Source organism: Oncorhynchus clarkii, chromosome 21 (genome assembly GCF_045791955.1).
Source record: "Oncorhynchus clarkii lewisi isolate Uvic-CL-2024 chromosome 21, UVic_Ocla_1.0, whole genome shotgun sequence".
NCBI lineage: Eukaryota > Metazoa > Chordata > Actinopteri > Salmoniformes > Salmonidae > Oncorhynchus > Oncorhynchus clarkii.
This window is the reverse complement of record NC_092167.1, coordinates 5,022,003-5,043,819: the sequence shown is the minus strand read 5'-3', so window position 1 is coordinate 5,043,819 and position 21,817 is coordinate 5,022,003. Positions and strand designations below refer to the sequence as shown.

The following is a 21,817-nucleotide window of genomic DNA, read 5'->3' as shown; positions in this document are numbered from 1 at the left end:
CACTAATCTATGTAACCAAATCAATAGTTCTTGGAAAAATGCCAGCTCGCCACATGTTTGCTGGCTGTCCTGATCTCTGCAACATAGATAGATGGAAATCGCCACACAATGCTATAAATGAAGATCTCTTATACTGTATGATCACGTGTGTTGTTCTACAAGTATTTGACTGGATCTTGCTACAACTGAGTGAAAGCCTGAACAGGAAAGCATGTGAAACTTCTTGATGGTTGTACAAGGTTAATGTTGTCATCCAGTTCTTTCCCCCAACTGAGGTTTGATGAGGCGCTACACTGCCATCTGGTGGCAAGATGTATGTGAACCACCCCATCAGATACACCTCATCAGATTGTGGTATGGAGTTATAAGGCTAAAGTCATTTCTAGAATAGTTCAGATTAAAGCAGGGGAATAAGAAAGTGTTTCTTACGTTTATGATCATATATAATTTGACAAACAAATTGCAGGCAAAATACAAAAGTAAACACCCCAAACAACAAGAATCTCAGTGCAACTCCATGTTAATATCCTAATACTTTCCCCCCCAAATTAAGACAGAACATTAAAAAGTGGAGAGAAAAACAATCAATCTCAAGTAAATGAAAGGCCTCCTGTATACTACTTCATTTAAAATAAAGACATTCATTTTTGTCAACACAACCTTTAGCGATATAAAACCCAAACTACCTTGATCTGACAACCTGTAAAAACTAGCAATGGGCACAGTTATTCAAACAGACATTAGTATTCGTATACACAGGCCTATTTCAACAATGACAAGGCTTCATCTTAACGGAATAAAATGATCTATGGGACATTTCTACACTCATGACATTTGGAATTCTTCATTTAATAATGTGAATATAGTTTTAAAAATACATACGGTATTAGCCTACACAGGTTTCACTTAGCTTGCTGTTGTTGACACTACAGTCAGAGGCTCCATGTGTAGCAACGTGAAGTGGGAGATCTCAAAGCAATGAAAGAAAAGTTGAATTAAAATGACAGAATTAAGTCAACTAAATGAGGAGTAGCCTACAATGAGCAACCTTCAGTATAGGCTGTTTAATCTGAACAGGGTTGTTGTAGATCAGGACAGTAAAGACATGCACTGCCATATTGGATGATAGATAACCTATGGCATTTACAAGTGTCTAACTAGCGCAAGTCAGGGGCTACTTTTTCTCTCCCTCCTTTGTCGCACACCCCTGGTCCCTGTCCACACAGTATCTCCCGAGTCCTGCAGGCTGCACAGCAAACAAGTGTCCATGATTAAAACTATCTGGATATCCGATAAAATGTCATGATATTATTTCTAATGCCTATCCCTACTTTAGAACACATTTTAGAGTTTAGAATGTATTTCTGTGACTTTGTGACTTTAGAACACATTCGAGTTTAGAATGTATTTATGTGACTTTAGAACACATTCTAGAGTTTAGAATGTATTTCTGTGACTTTAGAACACATTCTAGAGTTTAGAATGGATCTCTGTGACTTTAGAACACATTCTAGAGTTTAGAATGTATTTCTGTGACTTTAGAACACATTCTAGAGTTTAGAATGTATTTCTGTGACTTTAGAACACATTCTAGAGTTTAGAATGTATTTCTGTGACTTTAGAACACATTCTAGAGTTTAGAATGTATTTCTGTGACTTTAGAACACATTCTAGAGTTTAGAATGGATCTCTGTGACTTTAGAACACATTCTAGAGTTTAGAATGTATTTCTGTGACTTTAGAACACATTCTAGAGTTTAGAATGTATTTCTGTGACTTTCGAACACATTCTAGCATTTAGAATGTATTTATGTGACTTTAGAACACATTCTAGAGTTTAGAATGTATTTCTGTGACTTTAGAACACATTCTAGAGTTTAGAATGTATTTCTGTGGATGCGGTCCTGTTCCATCTGAGACTTGGCCTTCTTCTTGAGCAGCAGGATGTGTTCAGAAAACTCCCTCACAGCCCCCAGGCCTGCAGCATTGTGGCAGGAGTATTTAGCAGCGTTGATCGCCACCAATGGGGCGTCCCGGGGTACTGCACTCAGCCCAGCCAGGTTCAGACAGTCAACATCTGGTGCATCATTACCTGTAGGAGGGAGAGATGGAGGGATGAAATGTTTCTATTAAAGTGTCCATAAGGTGGTTCTTGAAGTATTCTTAGGATGATTAATTAGTATGTTGCAAAAACATAACACAAACATGCAAAAATATGACATGATTTAAGATAATCATATTTATTTTGATATAGTTTCTGATTTTGGGCTTAGGGATACCATAGAATTTGAATTACAGAAATCAACTAAATTTGATTCAATTAAAATTGAATCCCAAATTCTCCAGGATTTGACTGCTGGCACCTCCCTTCTCACCTTGGCTGTAAATATTCAGTGACTGGCAGTGGCATGCAAATGAAGTGTTCTGCAGTGGTAGTCTAGCATATGTAACAGTATAACTTTAGACCGTCCCCTCGCCCATACCCGGGTTGTAGCCTAGCATACACGCAGAGGGGAAATACAAATGATCACTTAACCAAAACTGGACTCTGAATAAAATATACAACACAGTTTCTCCCTGTCTCTCCTTACTAATAGATACTCTATTTAATCAGACCGTTTCTCCCTGTCTCTCCTTACTAATAGAGGAGCTATTTAATCAGACAGTTTCTCCCCTTACTGTCTGATTAAATAGCTCCTCTATTAGTAAGGGGAGAAACTGTCTGATTAAATAGCTCCTCTATTAGTTTCTCCCTGTCTCTCCTTACTAATAGAGGAGCTATTTAATCAGACAGTTTCTCCCTGTCTCTCCTTACTAATAGAGGAGCTATTTAATCAGACAGTTTCTCCCTGTCTCTCCTTACTAATAGAGGAGCTATTTAATCAGACAGTTTCTCCCTGTCTCTCCTTACTAATAGAGGAGCTATTTAATCAGACAGTTTCTCCCCTTACTAATAGAGGAGCTATTTAATCAGACAGTTTCTCCCTGTCTCCCCTTACTAATAGAGGAGCTATTTAATCAGACAGTTTCTCCCCTTACTAATAGAGGAGCTATTTAATCAGACAGTTTCTCCCTGTCTCTCCTTACTAATAGAGGAGCTATTTAATCAGACAGTTTCTCCCTGTCTCCCCTTACTAATAGAGGAGCTATTTAATCAGACAGTTTCTCCCCTTACTAATAGAGGAGCTATTTAATCAGACAGTTTCTCCCTGTCTCTCCTTACTAATAGAGGAGCTATTTAATCAGACAGTTTCTCCCCTTACTAATAGAGGAGCTATTTAATCAGACAGTTTCTCCCTGTCTCTCCTTACTAATAGAGGAGCTATTTAATCAGACAGTTTCTCCCCTTACTAATAGAGGAGCTATTTAATCAGACAGTTTCTCCCTGTCTCTCCTTACTAATAGAGGAGCTATTTAATCAGACAGTTTCTCCCTGTCTCCCCTTACTAATAGAGGAGCTATTTAATCAGACAGTTTCTCCCCTTACTAATAGAGGAGCTATTTAATCAGACAGTTTCTCCCTGTCTCTCCTTACTAATAGAGGAGCTATTTAATCAGACAGTTCCTCCCTGTCTCCCCTTACTAATAGAGGAGCTATTTAATCAGACAGTTTCTCCCTGTCTCTCCTTACTAATAGAGGAGCTATTTAATCAGACAGTTCCTCCCTGTCTCTCCTTACTAATAGAGGAGCTATTTAATCAGACAGTTCCTCCCTGTCTCTCCTTACTAATAGAGGAGCTATTTAATCAGACAGTTTCTCCCTCTCTTCCCTTACTAATAGAGGAGCTATTTAATCAGACAGTTTCTCCCTCTCTCCCCTTACTAATAGAGGAGCTATTTAATCAGACAAGTTATTTATGAGTGAAGAACTTACAATCAGTTCCTGGCAAGAGAGAACAGAGGGATGAGAGGAGAGAGATGAAGGGTTGAGAAGATAGCGAGAGAGATAAGGAGGAGTGAAACACGGAATGAGGAGATACTGTTCCATAACAGAGTGTAGTGTGGTCACCATGACAATCACAATCAGGTTCAACTGGTTCAAACTTTACTGTTGACATTTACTGTCTGATAGTTTCATTGATACGTGGTTATCAAACACCGCTGCTACGGTCACATTCCTGAGAGATATCTAACCTGTTCTACCTTTCCATCTCAGAAGGGCTCCAAATAAAGATCTTCATACGTTTGATTGACATGAACGCACAAGTATTACTCAAAATAGAAGGTTAAGAACCTTGAGATTCCACTATATTTCAAACTGTGCTATATAACTAACTACTATTAGTAGTTGTAGTAGCAGTAGTAGCAGTAGTAGTAGTAGTAGCAGTAGTAGTAGTAGTAGTAGTAGTAGTAGTAGCAGTAAATTGTTAATTGATAATAACAGTGAGTTTACCCATATAGGCGACCTCCTTCCAGTCCAGATCCTTGTCATCCATCATGGCTTTGACCTCACCCTGGATGTCTTTGCCCAGCTGCCTGACCTCGCAGCCTGTCCTCTGGGATAGATTGTCAGCCAGGGCCTTGGTCACAGGGTCCTCACCGGACGAGATCAAGATCACCTGGAAGAAAGACAATAATAGTAGAAAACATGGTTGGGCCAATAATAATAATAATAATAATAAAACACGGTTGGGCCAATAATGTGTAGAAGGATGTCATTTGAGAAGTGTTCTCTTAGAGGGTATGATGAAACTCAAAGTAATAAAGTCACATGACGGAGTCAATAGTATCCTGTGTGTGTGTTTAATGGGCGGAGGTTTCAGTGATAAACTGTGGTCTAAATCTAGGAGCAGGAGCAGCCGGTGTGAAACATCCTGTTCTGGTAAGAGCTTAGCAAAGCAAACCCAACTGGTTCTACCTAACTTCCTGTATCTTTAATACTGCCACAAATCCAAACAAGGGACACCGGGTAGCCTAGCGGGTTACAGCGTTGGGCCAGTAACCGAACCCGAGATTACTAGGGGAAAAATCTGTCAATGTGCCCTTGACCAAGGCACTTAACCCTACTTGCTCATATAAGTCGCTCTGGTTGATTGTCAGCTAAATGACTAAAATGTAAAATGATAGGATTGTTTTTTGTTTATTTTATTGTAGCTTAATGCTGCTTCAAGTTGAACATGTTAAGAGAGGTTAACTGTCACTGCCCAGAAATAATGGTGTCAGCTATGACAAGACACCTTGAGGTAGATTGTTTTCTAATGGTTATTAAAACAGCAGTAGGTGGAGTGGATTTACAGGCATTCAGAAAGCATTCATGACTAGGCTGCTCAACCAGACTCATACATGACTAGGCTGCTCAACCAGACTCATACATGACTAGGCTGCTCAACCAGACTCATACATGACTAGGCTGCTCAACCAGACTCATACATGACTAGGCTGCTCAACCAGACTCATACATGACTAGGCTGCTCAACCAGACTCATACATGACTAGGCTGCTCAACCAGAATCATACATGACTAGGCTGCTCAACCAGACTCATACATGACTAGGCTGCTCAACCAGACTCATACATGACTAGGCTTTTCAACCAGAATCATACATGACTAGGCTGCTCAACCAGAATCATACATGACTAGGCTGCTCAACCAGAATCATACATGACTAGGCTGCTCAACCAGAATCATACATGACTAGGCTGCTCAACCAGACTCATACATGACTAGGCTGCTCAACCAGACTCATACATGACTAGGTTGCTCAACCAGACTCATACATGACTAGGCTTTTCAACCAGAATCATACATGACTAGGCTGCTCAACCAGAATCATACATGACTAGGCTGCTCAACCAGAATCATACATGACTAGGCTGCTCAACCAGAATCATACATGACTAGGCTGCTCAACCAGACTCATACATGACTAGGCTGCTCAACCAGACTCATACATGACTAGGCTGCTCAACCAGACTCATACATGACTAGGCTGCTCAACCAGAATCATACATGACTAGGCTGCTCAACCAGACTCATACATGACTAGGCTGCTCAACCAGAATCATACATGACTAGGCTGCTCAACCAGACTCATATATGACTAGGCTGCTCAACCAGACTCATACATGACTAGGCTGCTCAACCAGACTCATACATGACTAGGCTGCTCAACCAGAATCCTACATGACTAGGCTGCTCAACCAGAATCATACATGACTAGGCTGCTCAACCAGACTCATACATGACTAGGCTGCTCAACCAGACTCATACATGACTAGGCTGCTCAACCAGACTCATACATGACTAGGCTGCTCAACCAGACTCATACATGACTAGGCTGCTCAACCAGAATCATACATGACTAGGCTGCTCAACCAGACTCATACATGACTAGGCTGCTCAACCAGAATCATACATGACTAGGCTGCTCAACCAGAATCCTACATGACTAGGCTGCTCAACCAGACTCATACATGACTAGGCTGCTCAACCAGAATCCTACATGACTAGGCTGCTCAACCAGAATCATACATGACTAGGCTGCTCAACCAGAATCCTACATGACTAGGCTGCTCAACCAGAATCATACATGACTAGGCTGCTCAACCAGACTCATACATGACTAGGCTGCTCAACCAGACTCATACATGACTAGGCTGCTCAACCAGAATCCTACATGACTAGGCTGCTCAACCAGACTCATACATGACTAGGCTGCTCAACCAGACTCCTACATGACTAGGCTGCTCAACCAGACTCATACATGACTAGGCTGCTCAACCAGACTCATACATGACTAGGCTGCTCAACCACACTCATAAATGACTAGGCTGCTCAACCAGAATCCTACATGACTAGGCTGCTCAACCAGAATCCTACATGACTAGGCTGCTCAACCAGACTCATACATGACTAGGCTGCTCAACCAGAATCCTACATGACTAGGCTGCTCAACCAGAATCATACATGACTAGGCTGCTCAACCAGAATCCTACATGACTAGGCTGCTCAACCAGAATCATACATGACTAGGCTGCTCAACCAGACTCATACATGACTAGGCTGCTCAACCAGAATCCTACATGACTAGGCTGCTCAACCAGACTCATACATGACTAGGCTGCTCAACCAGACTCCTACATGACTAGGCTGCTCAACCAGACTCATACATGACTAGGCTGCTCAACCAGACTCATACATGACTAGGCTGCTCAACCAGACTCATACATGACTAGGCTGCTCAACCAGACTCATACATGACTAGGCTGCTCAACCAGACTCATACATGACTAGGCTGCTCAACCAGAATCATACATGACTAGGCTGCTCAACCAGACTCATACATGACTAGGCTGCTCAACCAGACTCCTACATGACTAGGCTGCTCAACCAGACTCCTACATGACTAGGCTGCTCAACCAGACTCATACATGACTAGGCTGCTCAACCAGACTCATACATGACTAGGCTGCTCAACCAGACTCATACATGACTAGGCTGCTCAACCAGACTCATACATGACTAGGCTGCTCAACCAGACTCATACATGACTAGGCTGCTCAACCAGAATCATACATGACTAGGCTGCTCAACCAGAATCATACATGACTAGGCTGCTCAACCAGAATCATACATGACTAGGCTGCTCAACCAGACTCATACATGACTAGGCTGCTCAACCAGACTCATACATGACTAGGCTGCTCAACCAGACTCATACATGACTAGGCTGCTCAACCAGAATCATACTATCAACCAGACTCCTACTAGGCTGCTCAACCAGACTCATACATGACTAGGCTGCTCAACCAGACTCATACATGACTAGGCTGCTCAACCAGACTCATACATGACTAGGCTGCTCAACCAGACTCATACATGACTAGGCTGCTCAACCAGACTCATACATGACTAGGCTGCTCAACCAGACTCATACATGACTAGGCTGCTCAACCAGACTCATACATGACTAGGCTGCTCAACCAGACTCATACATGACTAGGCTGCTCAACCAGACTCATACATGACTAGGCTGCTCAACCAGACTCATACATGACTAGGCTGCTCAACCAGAATCATACATGACTAGGCTGCTCAACCAGACTCATACATGACTAGGCTGCTCAACCAGACTCATACATGACTAGGCTGCTCAACCAGACTCATACATGACTAGGCTGCTCAACCAGAATCATACATGACTAGGCTGCTCAACCAGAGACTCATACATGACTAGGCTGCTCAACCAGACTCATACATGACTATACATGACTAGGCTGCTCAACCAGACTCATACATGACTAGGCTGCTCAACCAGAATCATACATGACTAGGCTGCTCAACCAGACTCATACATGACTAGGCTGCTCAACCAGAATCATACATGACTAGGCTGCTCAACCAGACCTCATACATGACTAGGCTGCTCAACCAGAATCATACATGACTAGGCTGCTCAACCAGACTCATACATGACTAGGCTGCTCAACCAGACTCATACATGACTAGGCTGCTCAACCAGACTCATACATGACTAGGCTGCTCAACCAGAATCCTACATGACTAGGCTGCTCAACCAGAATCATACATGACTAGGCTGCTCAACCAGACTCATACATGACTAGGCTGCTCAACCAGACTCATACATGACTAGGCTGCTCAACCAGACTCATACATGACTAGGCTGCTCAACAAGAATCATACATGACTAGGCTGCTCAACCAGACTCATACATGACTAGGCTGCTCAACCAGACTCCTACATGACTAGGCTGCTCAACCAGACTCATACATGACTAGGCTGCTCAACCAGACTCATACATGACTAGGCTGCTCAACCAGACTCATACATGACTAGGCTGCTCAACCAGACTCATACATGACTAGGCTGCTCAACCAGACTCATACATGACTAGGCTGCTCAACCAGACTCATACATGACTAGGCTGCTCAACCAGACTCATACATGACTAGGCTGCTCAACCAGAATCATACATGACTAGGCTGCTCAACCAGAATCATACATGACTAGGCTGCTCAACCAGAATCATACATGACTAGGCTGCTCAACCAGACTCATACATGACTAGGCTGCTCAACCAGACTCATACATGACTAGGCTGCTCAACCAGACTCATACATGACTAGGCTGCTCAACCAGAATCCTACATGACTAGGCTGCTCAACCAGACTCATACATGACTAGGCTGCTCAACCAGACTCATACATGACTAGGCTGCTCAACCAGACTCATACATGACTAGGCTGCTCAACCAGAATCCTACATGACTAGGCTGCTCAACCAGACTCATACATGACTGGGCTGCTCAACCAGACTCATACATGACTAGGCTGCTCAACCAGACTCATACATGACTAGGCTGCTCAACCAGAATCATACATGACTAGGCTGCTCAACCAGACTCATACATGACTAGGCTGCTCAACCAGACTCATACATGACTAGGCTGCTCAACCAGACTCATACATGACTAGGCTGCTCAACCAGAATCATACATGACTAGGCTGCTCAACCAGAATCATACATGACTAGGCTGCTCAACCAGACTCCTACATGACTAGGCTGCTCAACCAGACTCCTACATGACTAGGCTGCTCAACCAGACTCATACATGACTAGGCTGCTCAACCAGACTCATACATGACTAGGCTGCTCAACCAGACTCATACATGACTAGGCTGCTCAACCAGACTCATACATGACTAGGCTGCTCAACCAGAATCATACATGACTAGGCTGCTCAACCAGACTCATACATGACTAGGCTGCTCAACCAGACTCATACATGACTAGGCTGCTCAACCAGAATCCTACATGACTAGGCTGCTCAACCAGACTCATACATGACTAGGCTGCTCAACAAGACTCATACATGACTAGGCTGCTCAACCAGAATAATACATGACTAGGCTGCTCAACCAGACTCATACATGACTAGGCTGCTCAACCAGACTCATACATGACTAGGCTGCTCAACCAGAATCATACATGACTAGGCTGCTCAACCAGAATCATACATGACTAGGCTGCTCAACCAGAATCATACATGACTAGGCTGCTCAACCAGAATCATACATGACTAGGCTGCTCAACCAGAATCATACATGACTAGGCTGCTCAACCAGACTCATACATGACTAGGCTGCTCAACCAGACTCATACATGACTAGGCTGCTCAACCAGACTCATACATGACTAGGCTGCTCAACCAGACTCATACATGACTAGGCTGCTCAACCAGACTCATACATGACTAGGCTGCTCAACCAGAATCATACATGACTAGGCTGCTCAACCAGACTCATACAGGACTAGGCTGCTCAACAAGACTCATACATGACTAGGCTGCTCAACCAGAATCATACAGGACTAGGCTGCTCAACCATTTTAAAGTTGTTGTTGTTGTTTTTTCATTGTGCATAGTGTATTCATGTGAAATGTGTCAAACAATTCAGCATCGGTTGACATTGATACTTTGCAATGTCAAATTTGTGAAATAAACCATTCAAATGTTGTGTGATCATATGTGATCTTTTAAAACAATGAATGAATCACCCGTATTCATCTCATTATCTTTGCATCTCCACTCCCTCTCTCTGCAGTGTGTGTGTTCTATGTGTTCTATATGTACAGTATCTGTACCTCCACTCCCTCTCTCTGCAGTGTGTGTTCTATATGTACAGTATCTGTACCTCCACTCCCTTTCTCTGCAGTGTGTGTGTTCTATATGTACAGTATCTGTACCTCCACCCCCTCTCTCTGCAGTGTGTGTGTTCTATATGTTCAGTATCTGTACCTCCACTCCCTCTCTCTGCAGTGTGTGTGTTCTATGTGTTCTATATGTACAGTATCTGTACCTCCACTCCCTCTCTCTGCAGTGTGTGTGTTCTATATGTACAGTATCTGTACCTCCACTCCCTCTCTCTGCAGTGTGTGTGTTCTATATGTACAGTATCTGTACCTCCACTCCCTCTCTCTGCAGTGTGTGTGTTCTATATGTACAGTATCTGTACCTCCACTCCCTCTCTCTGCAGTGTGTGTGTTCTATATGTACAGTATCTGTACCTCCACCCCCTCTCTCTGCAGTGTGTGTGTTCTATATGTACAGTATCTGTACCTCCACCCCCTCTCTCTGCAGTGTGTGTGTTCTATATGTACAGTATCTGTACCTCCACTCCCTCTCTCTGCAGTGTGTGTGTTCTATATGTACAGTATCTGTACCTCCACTCCCTCTCTCGGCAGTGTGTGTGTTCTATATGTACAGTATCTGTACCTCCACTCCCTCTCTCTGCAGTGTGTGTTCTATATGTACAGTATCTGTACCTCCACCCCATCTCTCTGCAGTGTGTGTGTTCTATATGTACAGTATCTGTACCTCCACTACCTCTCTCTGCAGTGTGTGTGTTCTATATGTACAGTATCTGTACCTCCACTCCCTCTCTCTGCAGTGTGTGTGTTCTATATGTACAGTATCTGTACCTCCACCCCCTCTCTCTGCAGTGTGTGTGTTATATATGTTCTGTATGTACAGTATCTGTACCTCCACTCCCTCTCTCTGCAGTGTGTGTTCTATATGTTCTATATGTACAGTATCTGTATCTCTACTCCCTCTCTCTGCAGTGTGTGTGTTCTATATGTTCTGTATGTACAGTATCTGTACCTCCACTCCCTCTCTCTGCAGTGTGTGTGTTCTATATGTACAGTATCTGTACCTCCACCCCCTCTCTCTGCAGTGTGTGTGTTCTATGTGTTCTATATGTACAGTATCTGTACCTCCACTCCCTCTCTCTGCAGTGTGTGTTCTATATGTACAGTATCTGTACCTCCACTCCCTCTCTCTGCAGTGTGTGTTCTATATGTACAGTATCTGTACCTCCACCCCCTCTCTCTGCAGTGTGTGTTCTATATGTACAGTATCTGTACCTCCACTCCCTCTCTCTGCAGTGTGTGTTCTATATGTTCTATATGTACAGTATCTGTATCTCTACTCCCTCTCTCTGCAGTGTGTGTGTTCTATATGTTCTGTATGTACAGTATCTGTACCTCCACTCCCTCTCTCTGCAGTGTGTGTGTTCTATATGTTCTGTATGTACAGTATCTGTACCTCCACTCCCTCTCTCTGCAGTGTGTGTGTTCTATATGTACAGTATCTGTACCTCCACCCCCTCTCTCTGCAGTGTGTGTGTTCTATATGTACAGTATCTGTACCTCCACTCCCTCTCTCTGCAGTGTGTGTTCTATATGTTCTATATGTACAGTATCTGTATCTCTACTCCCTCTCTCTGCAGTGTGTGTGTTCTATATGTTCTGTATGTACAGTATCTGTACCTTCACCCCCTCTCTCTGCAGTGTGTGTGTTCTATATGTACAGTATCTGTACCTCCACCCCCTCTCTCTGCAGTGTGTGTGTTCTATATGTTCAGTATCTGTACCTCCACCCCCTCTCTCTGCAGTGTGTGTTCTATATGTACAGTATCTGTACCTCCACTCCCTCTCTCTGCAGTGTGTGTGTTCTATATGTTCTGTATGTTCAGTATCTGTACCTCCACTCCCTCTCTCTGCAGTGTGTGTGTTCTATATGTTCTGTATGTACAGTATCTGTACCTCCACCCCCTCTCTCTGCAGTGTGTGTGTTCTATATGTACAGTATCTGTACCTCCACCCCCTCTCTCTGCAGTGTGTGTGTTCTATATGTTCTGTATCTGTACCTCCACCCCCTCTCTCTGCAGCATGCGGATACCCATAGTATCTCTGGTGTTGACTGAGACCATCTCCTCTCCAGAGACAGAGATGAGGACGCGGCCGTCAGTCAGACAGCCGGAGACGTTACACAGCAGCAGACGCACCACCTCAGGCTTGTCCAGGCCAAAGTAACCAAACCTGGACAGGAACAACACACACAGGGAAATACATTTGGACAACCACTCCTCTGTGTTACAGCATTATTCATTGTGTTGCTTTACCACAAAATCTAATTATATTTAAAGTGCATTCAAATAAACACTTTCAGAGAAAGAGAGACAGAGACAGACAGAGAGACAGAGACAGAGATAGAGACAGACAGAGAGACAGACAGAGAGAGAGAGACAGAGACAGACAGAGAGAGAGGTGGTTCGGAGTGAATGACTTCAACAGAGAGTGAACTTGAAATTCTAGGTCAGTGATTTCAGACTACCTCAGTACTCTCTGTTCTGCCACGGGCCAGTCGATATCCACATCAATATCCACACTGTACTCTGGCAGCATCTCATAGTAAGCCCACTTCCCCCCCTGAGAAAGACAACAACACAAAGTGTATTCTATTAGCATTCAAAACACCAGTTAACAATAGAATATCTAGTAGTATCACAGACCAGTCCATCTCTCAGTGTGTATGTTGTTTCTAGTCAGGCTGAATGAATAAATACGTTATTGATCCCAGGAAGGAAATATGCTTTGTCAGCACCAGCAGCAGAGATAAACATCTGGGTCTGTATCTAGGATCAGGTCCTCCCTGTCCACATCATCTTAGTCATACTGCATACAGAGTGTTATTGTTGGGGAATGTTACTAATAAACTAATGAAGAGGAATTTCTCTTACACACACACACACACACACACACACACACACACAGATTAAGGTTGGATAGACTAGACACACACACACTACAGGCTTTCTTATGCTGAACATGCAAAAACGAATTGAGTAACTATTGACTGTGACCTATGACCAACTAATAACCGGGCTGATGAGGCCTTAAGAACGGATCCTTGTTTAAACTTTAAAAACAGCAGAATAGTGAAAACCCTTAGTGGCCAAAGCAACATGTATGTCGAGACAGAAGAGCTGGCTGGACTGGCCAGACTGCAATATAAACCTGACGACCAATTACTCAAATGTAATTTGCTTACAGAGAATGTATCCCTTCACATATACTTCCAGAGCCTACAGACTGATGTTGAAGATCATGTAGAACACTCGTTCCTCATCAAGCAGCTGAACACTAGTTTGGGTCTTATTCGACAAACCCCATGGTTTACCCTGCCTCTTACCAGACCACTGTTTCTAGAATACCTTTTCTAGATATGATTCATCTTCTCCTGTATGTACAAACGTCACTTATATTTTACATACAGCCTACCCACAGTGTATATTAACCAATCAAGTAGCAGTCTTGTGTGACAATTAAAGGAGGAACTCTCCTGTGGTCCTCGGCAGCTCAGTTGGTAGAGCATGGTGCTTGTAACGACAGGGTAGTGGGTTCTACTCCTGGGACCACCCATACTTATGTCTGCAAGCATGACTACGTTGCTGTGGATAAAAATGGCATATCTGCTAAATGGCATAAGTTATTATATTAAATCAACAGGTTTATAATTCTCTCATTATCATCCCTGTGTGTATTGTCCTGCGTACATCAGGGTATTAAAGAAGTTGAAGTTCAGATGGTCTCCTCACTATTCTTTCAATGGAAAAGGGAAAACTTTTCTAGACTTTTCTAGACTAGACACTCCTTCCTGAGGCTCTTTGTGACTATGGGTCCCTTTAGGGGCCTGGTGAAAGTTACCTGCAAAACACCTTCCTCTATAAGGGCTCTGGTGGAAAAATAGAAAGAGCCGTTCTCACACAGCTCTCCATCCCAGTCCTGTCTCCGGGGCCTGTTGGATGGATCCAGGTTGAGAGGCTGGGTGGCTACACTACCTGAACAGGAGAGAGAACACATCATCATTATGAGTTGATAGGAAATAGTCTGGTTTCTGGTTATAACCTGGTCAGGAGACAAACTCACTTGTTTAATCACACCCCCATCTCTCTATTGTGATACAGTCACATGGACAGGAAAAACTCCTGACCCTACTTCAAATCAAATTGTATTGGTCACATACACATGGTTAGCAGATGTTAATGGTCACATACACATGGTTAGCAGATGTTAATGGTCACATACACATGGTTAGCAGATGTTAATGCGAGTGTAGCGAAATGCTTGTGCTTCTAGTTCTGACAGTGCAGTAATATCTAACAAGTAATCTAACAATTCCACAACAACTACCTTATACCTTGGGGCGGCAGGGTAGCCTAGTGGTTAGAGCGTTGGACTAGTAACCGGAAGGTTGCGAGTTCAAACCCCCGAGCTGACAAGGTACAAATCTGTCGTTCTGCCCCTGAACAGGCAGTTAACCCACTGTTCCCAGGCCGTCATTGAAAATAAGAATTTGTTCTTAACTGACTTGCCTGGTTAAATAAAGGTAAAAAAAAAAAAAAAAAAAAAAAAAAAACACACACAACTCTAGAGGGATGGAATTCTAAAGTAGCCTAGGGGTGTTTCTCCCCCACAGAGATAAAGCCTAATCCTGGACTACAAATCATTTTCTATGGAGATTCTCCATTGATCTGGCTTTGTAATCCAGCATTAGGGTTCATCTGTATCCTGGAAACCATGCCTAACTGTGAGGTCCTAAACATAACACATGGCTGTCCCGTACCTCCTTTCTTCACCTCCTGCCAGCGGAAGTGGTGTCGTCGGACCACGGAGAAGACGGACGTGAAGCCCTGCTTGGTGATCATCTCCAGGGCCTCCTTCAGGTGGAAGGGGTGCAGGCAGGGAGACGTGGCCTGGATGTGACAGATCACCTCCACCTCTGGAGGAGGACAACACAACAGCAGACTATGAGATACCAGAAGAATATGAGAAACAGTATGAGATTTGAATAATTGTGTAAATGCTGCCACTGTTGTCAATTGAAGCTATGGAGTGGGTCCCACTTTATTGGGATAAACCCAAATGTCGCCTCATAGATCACAATGAATAAGACTACATGGACGGGGGGACCTGATCCTAGATCAGTATTCCTACTCTGAGATGCTTGATACATGCCGTCCCAGAGCCTTAGTCAAGCTAGTGGCTAAACAAGTTCTGCATATATTACATTAACAGCTGACATCTATAACAAAGCGCTGCCAAACAGTCATTACAAAGATAGTTGAAGTGTCACAAAGGGTGTGGTTCTGTCACAATAAAATATAACCAACGTTGACACTGTTGCCACAGAGAATCTTCCTCACGCCTCCCTCCTCGTCTCCTTCTCACAGCACATTGGAGCAGAAGATCTGATCACAAGGAATCAAGGAAATACACTTGACATTCACCCCCTACCTGGGTTTAATCGGGCGAATTCCTGGATGGTGTCAAGAGAGCTGGAGGAGTCTTTGGACACCTCTGGGCTCCTGCGGTGAACCTGAGCTCCCCATGTCTTGGCTACCTTCTCAATGTCATCATGGTCAGTTGATACCCACACACTGGGAGAAAGAACGGAACAAGTTGATTCCTCAGGCTTTGTAACAATTAGGCTGCATCAGTGCAATCCAGACTTGTGTGGCCAAGCCCAAACCAGGGGGTTCATTCAGAGACAGTACACTAACTGTCAAATAACAATATTATCCATGCACCCAAAACAAGAATGTCAACATGCTTTCTCACATTTAAAAAAACTAGTTTAGTATAGAATACTACAGTACTTAAAATAGAATTCTGTAATAAACTGTAGTATATCCCTTGCTCATGTGTAGTACTTAGTAGACAATGTTGTAGTATACTGTAGAATACTATAGTAAATACTACAGTAGTATCTGCAAAAAACACTAGTAAATGCTACAGTAATGTCCCCAAAAACACTACCCTTTTTAACTATAGTAAATCCTACAGTAATTTGCATATACCCTGCCCATTCTCCTCCTCCATAAACCCATAAGTGAGAAACCCACATGCCAAGTATAGGACACGTATTGTGTTCCCTACAGTTAGAAAAGTGTAAAGTGCTGACCTATCTGTTCACACCCCAGTCCTATCTACCTACAGGTTATGGAAAATGAGCTCTTTTAGTATGTCTCTAGTAAGGAGAGAAAGCCTCCACTTCTATGTCAAAGATATAAAAACAAAAACACTACAGTAAATACTACAGTCCACAAAACACTACATGATACTACAGTATATACTAGTTATTTTACTACAATATGTATACTATAGTTAACTGTAAATAATACACTACACTACAGTGAATACTATGGTATTAATATCATAGCAAACTGGCATTTTTTTATGTGGGTTGTAATGTAGCTAGTCTACCAAGCTTCTATCAAAGCAACTCCGTATACAGTAGTTAGATTGAAAGACATTTGACTATTAGATTGAACTGAATTACCTGTCAAACTGTTTGGAGTCCACTGCAGCTCTCAGAACCCATCCAATGAGGGGGACACCGGCTAGCATTTTGATATTCTTCAGGGGGATCCCCTTACTGCCTCCCCTCGCCAGGATCAGGGCTGCGATGTGTCTCTTCTCACCGCTGTCTTTAATAACCTTTGCTTTTCTGTCTCTCACATCTTCGATGCCTGATCGCGTTCGTTTTCTAGCAGCAGCCATTGTAAATTGTCACTCAGTAGCCCAGTGGGAGGTTAAGAAGACGTGGCGGTATCACTGTAACTTAACTAGCTAGCTAACTAACCAGTAACGTTAGCGGTAGCTATGTCTAGCAGTCGGCTGATGAATCTAGCTAGCTACTTATTGTGTTCTAGCTCACTGTAGCTAGCTAGGTATTTAGGTTACAATAAATACTACTGACTACACTGTCAGTAGTGTACACTGAAGGACGGCCTATTAATCCTACAAATATTACATTTATAAACAGAAAAAGTGGCGTATTATGATATTTCATTGTGGCTACGAAATCAGAAAGAACGTCACCATAGAATTGTACCGTAATGATTGAGGTCAATGCGTTAAAAACTATGATGGCGATCAATATTATCGACACGAGGATACCTAAGGTGCAAAATGGTAGAAGCATGTCCAATGTCTATTTTCTCAATCACAGAACTCCAGGTTTCAATATTGCATAAAATAATGTAAATGTACTCATCATAGACAACAATTCAATTGCGCTAGCCAACCAAACAGCAGTACTTACGGTAAAGTATTTACTACTTCTAGCTGGAACGACTCTGTGCAGTGCGCGTGTGTAATAACTCAATTCCCCCTTGCACTACGAAATAACATTTTTTTGTATTATTATTTTTTAGAAACGTTGGCAAAGGGTAACGTCTACTATTTTACTGATTGTAGTTTTGGAAACATAAAAATGTATGATGTCTGATGTCTGAAATGTCTGATACCGGGAGCTCGGAGTCATGCATCGAAATCGTTAAGCAGTGTGCCGATATTGTATCGCTTTATCGGAAACACGTTATCAATGACCTCCAAAGATGTGTTTTGTCGAATAACCACCGTCGAAACGTTGGTAATTAAATGTTTGCATCTGAGCTCCTAGAGTGTGCGGCTCTCTTTTATTTTCAAGTTTGTCGAATAACCAACCACCTGATTGGTCTGGTATTCGTTTCGGTAGAATAGGAAAATGCTTATTTTGACCAGCAGGTGCCACTAGTGTACACTATGTTGATCAAAGCCTCGTGTAATTAACCTATTTTCGACACAATTGTATGGAAATGCTCAATGCTTCAGGAAGCTTCGTTTCCCCATCACTAGCTTCATCGATTAGTAAATGTGCAGAATTTCGGCAAAAATAATTATACATCCACTGCAGGGCACTGGGCTTCCTCGCATCACCATATTTGGTAGTGAGTGGAAACGCCAAACGGATGCTTCACATTTAAATTTTATACATCCGGTGAAATATCTGGTTCATTATTCTACAGTGTTTTAATCTACCACTGTAGAATACATTCAAAAAACTTTAAAGTACTACTTAAGTAGTTTTTGGGGGTCTGTACTTTACTATTTATATTTTTGGCTACTTTTACTTTACTACATTCCATAAGAAAATATTGTGCTTTTTACTCCATACATATTAACATATTAACATATTAATTAATTATCCTTAACACCCAAAAGTACTCGTTACATTTTGAACGCTTAGCAGGACAGGAAAATTGTCAAATTCACGTGCTTATTAAAGAGAACATCCCTGGTCATCCCTATTGCCTCTGATCTGGCGGACTCCCTAAACACACATGCTTCATTTGTAAAATATGTCTGAGCGTTGGGAATGTGCACCTGGCTTTCCGTAAATACAAAAAAATCGCGCTATCTGGTTTGCATAATATAAGTAATTTGAAATGATTTGTAGTTGTACTTTTGATACTTAAGTATATTTTAGAAAATTACATGTATTTAAAAAAATATATACTTTTACTCAAGTAGTATTTTAGTGGGTGACTTTCACTTTACTTGAGTCATTTTCGATTGGGGTACTTTTATTTTTCCTGCTCTCACTCAGTAGTAGCAACATAAAACCAACTACCGGTAAACAGCGGGGGAAAAACAGACAATATGATCAATATGAAACCATACCAGTTTGAACTAGTTCCAAAATCGGAGGCAGAGTTCGCTAATGGACAAACTGTCTACAAACTCGCACTCCCACTAGATACAAATCACTCTGATGTATGTAGCATAACTGGGACGCTAGACCCACACGCTGCATGTAATTAAAACGTTCAATTCGTATTTTCGTGGAAGTGCAGAGATAACACAAATCTCATATTGCAAATACACACTTATTAATATATCTGCAAATAACGGCACATTCAATAAAATCCCGACAAAGATTACCACTACTGCGAGATATCTCCAAACTTACTTCCTTTCAACAAGAATATCAGTCTCCTTAGAGACCGTCAAAAATTGCCAATGCCGACTATATTTCAAGTCGTCACGGCGGGGTATTGGGTAAAGTTTTCAACTAGCAATAATCGCGCCTCGGATAGACCTCATCGGCTACGATACTGCCACTGCGCAAAGCTGATTCATATCTTGAAAAAGGCAAGCTAGCCACCACAGAAGATACAATTCACGGAAACGGTTCATAATAACGTCGCGGTACAGTGTGGTGCTAATTTGTGTGCAATAGTCATATATTATGATTGAAATGTGTTCAAAACGTTTCGATATCCCGAGGTGTGCATAGTTTGTATTTTAAAAATAATAATGTAGCTACACCACACCGCAATGCATGATGGGATGTGAAACATACCATTCTCATGGGTTCGTGCTTTTCAGATCCTTAGGACGTCCCTGCCCCATTGAAGTTGAAATTTTAAACGGGTAAAGGGTTAGACGTTTAAGGTAGGGACGTCCCAAGGATTGTGGATAGAACTGACCAATTGTTGTTAAATATAGGATTACACTGATCTGATCTGCAGGAAGTATCCCGTCCGGACGGATCCTAACCAGATGTGAAAATGTACGATGGCAAAATCAGATATCAGTACGATGACAACAGTACGATGGCAATATTCCAACTTTTGAATATTTGCAGTCAGAGATTGGTGCTTTTATTCCATAGGAATATTTTACATTTCTACACAGCCTTACTACACATACCAATACCTGGACCGGGGAGCTGTTTCACTTTGCACCACCAGATTGAGGCATTTGCCTTGAATGTTCATTAGGCCCACTGTAGTAAAATCTGCCAGTTCAACGGTCCATCCATGTCTTATGTCGGGAGATGACGTGGTACCCGGCCACTAAAGGCAACAGTGAGCACTGTTACCTTCACGTAGGTTTTGGTTTTGCTAGGGCAATGTGGACGGGGATGGCAGATGGGCTTTAAGCATCATTCTCTGATTCCAAAGATCCAAAGGTTGCAAATTGTTTTTGATATTTTTGTTTGAAGCCTATTCCAAACCGTAACCATTCAGAGTTCATGTCTAAGTTTAACCTTAAACACTTTGAAATGTGACGTTTGGAACAACTTAGAAATGTGACGTTGCAGAAACATGGACGTCTAATTCTGACAGTGAGACTGTGAGCTGTTTGAGATAAATAACTAGTCTAATACAGTTGGCATTCGGTGGTAAAGACACAAGGACGCTGTTGTATATGAAGATAATTCATTCAGAACCATGTAAAGTGTAGTACTAAGAGCTACCAAGGGTTTTCTCTGCCTATTCTTTTGTTGAGATAACTTGGGAATAGTCTTCAGGGTCCCATCTTTACTAGTTAGCTAGCTAGGCTAACTTAAACAAACCTACAACAAACCTTAAACAAACCTAGCTAGCTAGCTATTTAGCAGCATAGGTAAGAAAACATGTTAGTTAATCAGGATAAATGCATTAAAGCTGCAATATGTAACTGTTGGGTGACCCAACCAAATTCACATAGAAAAGTTATAGATACATCATTGAAAGCAAGTCTAAGAAGCGGTAGATCTGTTCTATGTGCACTATTTCTATGCTACCCATACCTACATTTCATTTGGTGTCTTTCACTTTGTTTTGTACAACAGCTTCAAACAGCTGAAAAATACAATATTTAGGGTTATGGAAAATATATTTCACAGCGGTTTAGATGGTAAAATGATTTTCTACACTATACTTGCTTGTTTTGTCACATAAACTGAAATTAGGCAAACTATTAGAATTTTGCCAACCAGGAAATGGCAGAGAAATTTCTATACTGAACAAAAATATGAATGCAGCATGTAAAGTGTTGGCCCCATGTTTCATGTGCTGAAATAAAGGATCCAATACATTTTCCATACGCACAAAAAGCATATTTCTCAAAATGTTGTGCACAAATTTGTTTACATCCCTGTTAGTGAGCAGTTCTCCTTTGCCAAGATCATCCACCTGCCCGTTGTTGCATATCAACACGCTGATGAAGCAGCGTGATCTTTACACAGACCTACCTTGTGCCGGTGGCAATAAAAGGCCACTCTATAATGAGCAGTATTATCACACAACACAAGCATGCAATTAAATTGGCATGCCTACTGCAGAAATGTCCACCAGATCTGTTGCCAGAGAATTTAATGTAATTTCTCTACCATAAGCCGCCTCCAATGTCATTTTAGAG

At 42.2% G+C, this 21,817-nt stretch overlaps 1 protein-coding gene and 1 non-coding gene across 2 annotated transcripts; both read right to left on the bottom strand.

Annotated features, from left to right (window-relative positions):
- Positions 1–418: 418 nt before the first annotated feature.
- Positions 419–17,689, bottom strand: LOC139379655 (N-acylneuraminate cytidylyltransferase-like). Its single transcript, XM_071122474.1, has 8 exons — positions 17,145–17,689; positions 16,100–16,242; positions 15,429–15,584; positions 14,510–14,643; positions 13,137–13,231; positions 12,670–12,841; positions 4,394–4,559; positions 419–2,092 (listed from the first exon to the last, which is right to left on the bottom strand). The coding sequence occupies exons 1-8, from the start codon at positions 17,363–17,365 to the stop codon at positions 1,878–1,880; spliced, it is 1,302 nt and encodes a 433-aa protein (XP_070978575.1). The 5' UTR covers positions 17,366–17,689; the 3' UTR covers positions 419–1,877.
- Positions 17,690–19,620: 1,931 nt separating this feature from the next.
- On the bottom strand, positions 19,621–19,761 carry LOC139379664 (U4 spliceosomal RNA). Its single transcript, XR_011628406.1, has one exon. It is a non-coding gene; the product is annotated as a U4 spliceosomal RNA (small nuclear RNA).
- Positions 19,762–21,817: the final 2,056 nt, after the last annotated feature.

What these genes read in the sequence shown, in the direction of transcription:
- LOC139379655 (XM_071122474.1), bottom strand. Translation starts at nt 17,365, where the DNA reads ATGGCTGCTGCTAGAAAACGAACGCGATCAGGCATCGAAGATGTGAGA. An exon ending in GACTCCAAACAGTTTGACAG is followed by an intron (nt 16,243 to 17,144) that starts GTAATTCAGTTC and finishes TCTTTCTCCCAG; the next exon opens with TGTGTGGGTATCAACTGACC. An exon ending in TAGAGGAAGGTGTTTTGCAG is followed by an intron (nt 13,232 to 14,509) that starts GTAACTTTCACC and finishes TGTCTTTCTCAG; the next exon opens with GGGGGGAAGTGGGCTTACTA.